At 40.4% G+C, this 8,953-nt stretch overlaps 1 protein-coding gene across 1 annotated transcript; it reads left to right on the top strand.

Annotated features, from left to right (window-relative positions):
- Positions 1–291: 291 nt before the first annotated feature.
- Positions 292–8,577, top strand: SNRPF (small nuclear ribonucleoprotein polypeptide F). The gene is made up of 4 exons (XM_082635962.1): positions 292–653; positions 2,568–2,693; positions 7,778–7,842; positions 8,447–8,577. Exons 1-4 carry the CDS (start codon positions 420–422, stop codon positions 8,511–8,513), a joined length of 492 nt encoding a protein of 163 aa, XP_082492088.1. The 5' UTR covers positions 292–419; the 3' UTR covers positions 8,514–8,577.
- Positions 8,578–8,953: the final 376 nt, after the last annotated feature.

Genomic DNA, 8,953 nt, shown 5'->3' on the forward strand with positions numbered 1-8,953 from the left:
TTCGGTGCGTTTCACGTCCCTTAGCCTATCTAGTCTTGCTTCTCCCGCTTCCCCTGAAGTGGGTTGACATGAGCATTGAGCATTACAGAACAGAGAGAAGGGAACCGTGTCAGAGGAGACCTCCCAGCACAGATTCTGTGGGAAAGTGAGGAGGAAACCCGAGAGCCCCAAATTCGTTCTCCCAGGTGTACAAGGACAAAGGAACCCCCCACTAGCCAAGTTGGCAAGACATCACGTCCACTCTGCAGGGTACACAGTGCACCCTCGAGGTAGGTGAGCAAATGAGAAACCCAAGCCGCCTCACGGCCTTTGCAGCCTCGCAGGTATCCTCCCGTCGGCTTGGAGCAGCCGGTTTCCCAGAGGCCCGCGGACTGCCCGGGAGGCACGCACCCACTCGGCGCCGCTGGTTGCCAGGAGACATGCCCAGCCACCTCCTCCAATCAGCAAGCACCTCTTTGCGTCCAATCACAGAAGCCAGAAGAGCGGTAGTCGGAGGTGAAAGGTCACGCTGCTATTTGGCGGCCATTTCTGTGGAAGCTACGCGGCTGGGACCCTGCTGTGGCTACTCCAGTCACGAGGGTCGGACGACAGCTGGGTCGGCGGCGAGTAGCCTGCAGCATTTGCCCACTACTGCAGCAGTAGTCGTCGCGATGGTAAGGAGAAAGTGCGGCCAGTGTCCCGTGAGAGAGAGAGGGCGGGTGACCAGCCTTGCCGGGCCTGGTGGTTGGTTCGCGCGTTTCCCATTCATCCGCGTGAGGCGCGGCGCGCCGGGTGGCCAGCCCCTTTCTCCCTGCTCTGGGTGTTTGAGGCGCGCTCTCCTTCCGAAGCGCTCCCCTCCCCAGGAGTGCCCTTGCCCCCTTCCCCGTCTTCTTCGTTTTGTATCCGAGCCTGAGGTGTCCTTGCTGCCTGGGGCCACAGGGCTGTGGTAAAAATGCAGCGGTTTTTCACGTCCCACTTAGCACACTCCACAATCCGCTTTCGTCCCGTGATGTTGGGGGGCCCTGCAGCCCTTTGGAATACAGAGTCCAAGCTTTGAGCATTCTCCTGTTCGTTTAGCAAAGCTTTACTGAGCGCCTGCCACCTGCCAGGGCCAGGTAACGTTCTAGGTGCTAGGAATATAGGATAAAAAGTACTGATGCGGACCCTGCTCTAGGTTAACTCAGACATTAATCAAACAACGATAAATACATCATTTCGAATAACGTTAACTGCTAAGAAGGGAGCAAATAGGGTGCTGTGTGGGGGCGCCGTGGTGTTAGGAGAGGGGTTACAGATGGCATCCCTTGGAGGAGGGATTGAATCTGAAATCTAAGCGATATGAAATGCAGCCCCGTGAAGAGCAGGAGGAAGCGTGTGTACCTCAAGCTCAGGGAACAGGAGCACAGGCCCTGAGACCGGAAGGAACACCTGACTAGCTGGAGGAATTGAGAGAAAGCCACAGCCGCCTGCAAGGATAGTGGTCATGAGATAGGGTCGGGCAAGACCTCTTAGGCCGTTTTAGGAGGTCTGGGTTCCACTCCAAGTGCAGTTGGAAGCCATCGAAGCATTTTAAGCAGAGACGTGGTATGATAAAAATAATACTTGCCGTGTGGCTAATAAGTTGGAGAAAGACAAGAGTGAAAACTGGAGACCCATTTGAGATCACTGTGAATGTGCTTATTCTAGAGGGGTTTAGTAGCCAAGTTTCTTGGTGGTTTTTTCTTTGGGCCGATGAGTGAGCAGATGAGGAAAGGAAGAAAAGTCTGAATTCACTGGGGGTACTGAATTCACCGGTTTGCTGAATAAACAAACACAAAGTGACTGCCCATGTGTAGGAGGCACTGCAAAGTCAAAGAAGACGCAGTCCTAGCTCCTGGAATTCCGTTGAAGATCGTGGAGCATGGTCTGCCCCTGCCTCCTTCTGTAGCCTCAAACAAAACTAATTTGTGTGTCCCTGAGATCCCTTGTTGATTCACTCTTCCCTCCTTTTACATAGGTACCCCACCCCCCACCCCACCCCGCCAGATCAGCCCTTTTCCCTCTGGAAATACCTCTCATCCTTTAAAACAGAGGCATTACTTATTTCAGGCAACTCTTCCTTTTCTTTTAACCCTGGATTGTTTGATTGTTTGGTACCCTTGTACATAGCATATCTCCTCTTACTACATTGCAAAATAATTGTCTATTTGCATGTGTTTTGGCCCTCCCCCCTCCCACTGTGGGCCTGAGGACAGGGACTGTTATCTGCTTTTTTTTTTTTTTTTTCTTTTTTCTGCCTTTACCTTTGTTTCTTTATGGCCTTGGAACAGTGAGTGATGTATATTAGGTGTTCAGTGTTTCTTAAGTGAACAATGAATACTTTTACAAGTCTTGATGGATTGAAGGTGAAATTGGCTAACTGGGTATTTAAATTTCTCTGATGCTCTTCAACAAAAGTGAAAATTATGTAATAATGTGAGAGGGAAACAAGAGTTTTGCTTCATTTGGATACAATAAAATATTGGTGATTTGATAGAGAAGAGAGTAGGTAATGGAAGCCAAACTACGGAAAAATAATCAATTGGGTTCTTTTTTTGTTCTTTGTGCAGAGTTTGCCCCTCAATCCCAAACCTTTCCTCAATGGATTAACAGGAAAGCCAGTAATGGTGAAGCTTAAGTGGGGAATGGAGTACAAAGGCTACCTGGTGTCTGTAGATGGCTATATGAACATGCAGGTAAGCTGAAGAGTTACAAAGATCATTAAATTGTATTAATTTTTCTTCACCTGACTCCTCAGAGGTTTAGTGTGACGTACAAAGATGTAATTAATTTAACTGACAAGCACAGAGCAAAATTCAGGAATAAAGTCAAGGCCAAGGAGGATGTTGTAACTGTGATAACTATGTATGAGACATATTAAAGCAAAATTCAAGCACGGATTTGACTCCTAGCGGTTAAAAGTAAGAAGAGCTCAGACATTTGATTCACAGTGCCATAAGACAAATACACTAGAGTTCGCAGAAGAAGCAAAACTTTTCCCAGCACTTAGCTCTGAGAGAAACTTTTCCAGTGGAATTCTTAAGTCTTTTGATGAATGCTAAATGTACAACATCAAAGTAATTTGATAAAAGCAATTCTTGAGGGAAAAGACAGACCGACCAAAAGAATTGATGAACTGGCTACTTGTCTGTTAAACTAGCTTCTGTAAATGTTTCAGCCAGGTTTTGTTTTTTGTTTTTAATTGAGGTAAAATATATATAGCACAAAATTTACCACTTGAACCATTTTCAGGTGTGCAACTCAGTGGCATTAACTGCATTCACATGGTTGTGCATCCATCACCATTATCCATTTCAAGAACTTTTTCATCATCCCGAAGGGAAACTCTGTACCCATTAAACAATAACTCCCCATTCCCTTTGCCTCCTGGTAAACACTGTTCTTTTTGTCTTTATTCTAGGAACCTCATATAAGTGGAATCCTACAATATTTGTCCTTGTGTGTCTGGCTTATTTCATTCAGCATGGTGTTTTCAGGGTTCACCCATGTTGTAGCATGTATCAGAATTTCATTCCTTTTTATGGTTGAAATATTCCATTGTGTGTAGCGGTCCCTCAGTATCCTTGGGGGATTGGTTCCAGGACCTGCCTGGTATACTGAAATCCACAGTTGCTCGAGTCCATAGTTGGACCTCCGTATCCATGGTTCTGCACCAGTTTGTTCATGCGGTCTCAAACCTGTGTGGTTCAAGGGTCAACTCGACCTCATTTTAATCGTTCTTCTGTTGGTGAATATTTGAATTGTTTCCACCTTTTGACTGTTGTGAATAATTCAGTGAACGTAGGTGTACAAATACCAGTTAGAGTCTCTGCTTTCAGTTCTTTTGAGTCTGTATCCAGAAGTGGAATTGCTGGATCATACAGTAGTTCTTTGTTTAATTTTTTGTGGAACTGCCAGGCTGTTTTCCACAGCAGCTGCACCATTTTACATTCCACCAACAATGTACAAGGGATCCAGTTTCTTAACATCCTCACCAACACTTGTTATTTTCTGGGTTTTTTTTTAATAGTCATCCTAATGAGTGTGAAGTGGTGTCTCATTGTTTCGATTTGCATTTACTTAATGATTAGTGATGTTAAGATCTTTTTATGTGCTTATTGGTCATTTACATATCTTTGGAGAAATGCCTGTTCATGTCCTTTGTCCATTTTTAAATTGGGGTGTTTGATTTTTTGTTGCTTAATTCAATAGTTTTCAGCCAGGTTTTTGAAGAAAGAGTTTGAGGTTATATTTTCCTGAAGCACAGGTATTTATGTGACTGATTAATGGCTGATGAATGAATTTTAAAGGGTACCTAGATAGGTGGTCAAACCAGTCGTGACTCCAAGTATTCCAAACTGGTAGTGCTGTGGGCAGAGTACTAATAGGAGCACTTTGGGCCCCAAGCTGAGATTTTCCTTAATTTAAGAGTTTACCGCCTGAACAGACAATGCTCAGGTCCCCAGAGTTCTTATAGAGCATGATTTTGGCCTGGAAAATTCCCTAAGCAGGAATCATTTACCAAGGCCATAGAGAAATTTGAAGACTATATCCATTGTGCTGAAAATGTTCCAGACTTAGATAGTGGTGATAATTACATAACTTTATGAATATACTAAAAACCACCGACTTGTATACTTTAAAAGAGAATTTTATAAGAATTATTTCTCATTAAAAGAAAGGAATAAAGAATACCCACGAAATATTTGGTTTTAGAAGTAATAGAGCTTCCTAGTGAACCTGCCAGAGTTATGAAATGTATCTCTGAGTAACTAACCACATTGGTGATGCTTTTGAGTTTGTTCACGCAGTGAATATTTACTGAGAGCCCCTTATGTGCCTGGCACTGTGAATACACCAGTGAACAAAACAAAGTCCCTATCCTCAAGAAGTTTGTGTTTTAGTGATGGGAGATGGTAATATAATGTGATATGGTATCAGGTAATGATAGATGCTATGGAGAAAAAGAAAGCAGAAATGGAAGAGGGTGACAAGAGTATACAATATTAGATAGGATAGCCAGGGAAAGTCTCTGAGGAAGTAAATTTAAACAGAGACCAGAATTGAGTGAGCAGCTGAAGAGAGTGTTTGGGGAAGGAGCATCCCAATTTGAGGGAACAGCAAGTTGCAAAGGCTCTGCGGCAGAAACATGCTTTTTCTTTTCAAGGCACAACAAGAAGGTGAGGGCAGAGTGGGTTACAGGAAGTGTGATAGGAGGATTGGAATGGTAGTCATGGAAGACCTTGTAAGGGACTGTAAGAATTCTGGATTTTATTTAAAATGTGATCATATACAAACAGCTCATACAACTCAATATCAAAACAAAACAAAACCAGACAACCCAATCAAAAAATGGGCAGAAGACCTAAATAGACATTTCTCCAAAGAAGACATACAGATGGCCAAAAGTCACATGAAAAGATGCTCAACATCACTAATTATTAGAAAAATGCAAATCAAAACTACAATGAGGTATCACCTCACACTGGTCAGAAGGGCCATCATTAAAAAGTCTACAAATGATAAATGCTGGAGAGGGTGTGGAGAAAAGGGAACCCTCCTACACTGTTGGTGGGAATGTAAATTGGTGGAGCCACTATGGAGAACAGTATGGAGGTTCCTTAAAAAACTAAAAAATAGAGTTACCATATGACCCAGGAATCCCACTCCTGGGCACATATCTGGAGAAAACACTAATTCAAAAAGATACAGGCACCCCAGTGTTCATAGCAGCACTATTTATAATAGCCAAGACATGGAAGTAAAATGTCCATCGACAGATGAGTGAATAAAGAAGATGTGGTACATACGTATCACACACACACAATGGAATATTACTCAGCCATAAAAAGAATGCAGTAATGCCATTTGCAGCAACATGGATGGACCTAAAGATGATCATACTAAGTGAAGTAAGTCAGACAGAAAAAGGTAAATATCATATGATATCACTTAAATGTGGAATCTAAAAAATGATACAAATGAACTTATTTATAAAACAGAAACAGACTCAGAGACATAGAAAACAAACCTATGGTTACCAAAGGGGAAGGAGTGGGGAGAGAGAAATTAGGAGCTTGGGATTAACAGATACACACTGCTGTGTAATAAAATAGATAAACAACAAGGACCCACTGTATAAAACAAGGAACTTTAACTATATTCAATATCTTATAATAACCTATAACGGAAAAGAATCTGAAAAATGTATGTGTAACTGAATTACTTTGCTGTGCACCTGAAACTAACACAGTATTGTAAATCAGCTATAGTTCAATTTTTTTAAAGTGTGGTAGGAGGCCTTTGGAGCATTATTATAATTTAGAAACCAGTTTAAATGTTGGTGAACATCTGCCGGAAATAATCACTTTTAAAAAAAATTAGTTGAGGGCTTCCCTGGTGGCACAGTGGTTGAGAGTCCGCCTGCCGATGTAGGGGACGCGGGTTCGTGCCCTGGTCCAGGAGGATCCCACATGCCGTGGAGCGGCTGTGCCCGTGAGCCATGGCCGCTGAGCCTGCGCGTCCGGAGCCTGTGCTCCGCGGTGCGAGAGGCCACAACAGTGAGAGGCCGCATACCGCAAAAAAAAAAAAAAAAAAAAATTAGTTGATGTTAATACATTATTTCTGAGAGCTGTTGCGTACAGAACTAATTGTTGACAACAATTTCAGACAAAACCATATCCCCTGAGTATAAGAGGTTATTTTTTGTTCTCTATAGGAGAAGGAATAAAATCCAGTAGCATTACTAATTCATTAACATGTTTTAAATGCCTTACCTTATATCCTCTCTAAGACCTATTTTTCTTTCCCTTTGCCCACTTGCCTAGTTAATGAAGGAAACTTCCCTGTTTCCTTTCTATCTTGTTCATTTCTTTTGTGAGTTCCAGTAGCACTGATTGTAATTTTTTTTAATTATAAGTAAAGTTTATTATCTTTATGTAAAAGGAAATCTAAACATTTTAATGTAAAATTAGAAATAATAGAGTTCTCTAAAGTAACTATAAAGGTCACTCTTAATTAAACCTCCTCTTAAGAACTTATTTTTTTTCCTGTTTATTAGCACATAATTTTTTAAAATTCTTACTCAGTTCTTTAGTTTGGTTGTTGACTAATATAAGAGTATTTGGGGGCTCCCCTGGTGGCGCAGTGGTTGAGAGTCCACCTGCCGATGCAGGGGACGCAGGTTCGTGCCCCGGTCCGGGAGGATCCCACATGCCGCGGAGCGGCTGGGCCCGTGAGCCATGGCCGCTGAGCCTGTGCGTCCGGAGCCTGTGCTCCGCAACAGGAGAGGCCACAACAGTGAGAGGCCCGCATACCGCAAAAAAAAAAAAAAAAATTTGGTATTTTAGCCATAGCTTTTGTACCCATTGGGTTCCTCAATATGATATAATGCTATTACTCTGAGAAAAGTTAATGTCTGTTTCTTTAGACCTGAATTATTCACAGCTTATTCATAAATTGGAGACTGTTTTCCTTGACATGTTGTTTTAATGTTTAATAGAAAGAAATATTACATTATTGAGATATTTAAAAAATTGTGTTGAAACGAGCTTTATTATATATCAGTTCTACATCTATTAATGTTAACTTTACTGAATGTTTATATGAAACCAAAAAGTACTACAGTAGTAATAGAAAGCTAATCTTCTAATTATTGTAGGTAAATGTGAGTCGTTGGTACCGAAAGGTCTCAGTTAATAAGTTCTCTCACCAATATTAGGTGTATAATACTATTTTCCTCTTGTGTGATTATACTAATATATTTTCTTTTTATTTAAAGCTTGCAAACACAGAAGAATACATAGATGGAGCATTATCTGGACATCTGGGTGAAGTTTTAATAAGGTAACAAAACATCAGTAGTTTATATAAGGAGTTACTGGTGAGCAGTAAAAATACCTGTTTAAATAAACTATTAGTGCCCCAATCTCAGAATTACTTTTTTTAAATCACTATTAATTTAACATAACATTCTACAACTAGACTTCAAGATTCTTGAAATTGTTAAACTTGTTAAAGCAGATTTAAATATTTTGGAGTTGTTCATTCTTAAGGTTTTTCTAGTGTTGATATTAAACTTTCTAGGTCTTAACTGTACCTTTTTCAGTGGTTTTAGTTGCAAGAGCTTGGTTTTGAATTTTAGGTGGGTCTGGCTGCTGTTAGGGATTCGTATTACACTTATTTTCTAGAACTAGCTTCACATCTCCAAATTCTAGTTATTATTCCCTTTGGAAGATCATAGAGATACCATTTTATAACAACCGCATGGTATAAAAATGAGTGTCATGTGCTCTTTAACAAACCAAAGGTAAATTTTTTTTAAAAAGAAATGATGTATTGTAATTTTAGCATTAATATTTTTGGAATAAAAAATCTAATAAAAGTAGTAATTCAGATCTTATATGGTTTCTTGTTGGAACAACAAAATGGACTGTTTTTCTGTTTACAGGTGTAATAATGTCCTTTATATCAGGGGTGTTGAAGAAGAAGAAGAAGATGGGGAAATGAGAGAATAGCATCTTTCGGGGGGAATTTTTTTTATATATATTTGTAGACAATAAAGATTTGTTTGTTTTTCAACTTGACTGTGAGCTATTCATATTCAGATATTTACATGCAGGGCTCAAATGTTGAAACAGTTGAAAAATTATTCACAGAACTAATGCTTTAAAAGCCACCCAACTTGATTCAAGTTGGTTTTCATGGAAGCCCAATGCTGTATTTTTTTTCTATAAGAGAAATTTATTTATATGCTCTATAAATGTTTATGAAAGTCAATTTTAGCCCTTGTAATTGTATATTAACTGAGACCTTTTAAAAGCAACTGTTTCTTTTAAAGTTATTTTTGAGCCACTTTTGACACATATAAAGTTAAATATTTTCTTAGAGTTAATATAGACTGTACTATTTTACTTAGTAGTCAGAAAATTACATGTTAATTCTGTATCAATGTGAG

This window comes from Mesoplodon mirus, assembly GCF_964341445.2.
Source record: "Mesoplodon mirus genome assembly, chromosome: 11".
Classification (NCBI taxonomy): domain Eukaryota; kingdom Metazoa; phylum Chordata; class Mammalia; order Artiodactyla; family Ziphiidae; genus Mesoplodon; species Mesoplodon mirus.

Excerpts from the sequence above, each read along its gene's own strand:
- SNRPF (XM_082635962.1), top strand. The coding sequence starts at position 420 with ATGCCCAGCCACCTCCTCCAATCAGCAAGCACCTCTTTGCGTCCAATC. Across the intron at positions 654-2,567 it reads CAGCAGTAGTCGTCGCGATG|AGTTTGCCCCTCAATCCCAA; the intron begins GTAAGGAGAAAG and ends TTCTTTGTGCAG. Across the intron at positions 2,694-7,777 it reads ATGGCTATATGAACATGCAG|CTTGCAAACACAGAAGAATA; the intron begins GTAAGCTGAAGA and ends TTTTATTTAAAG.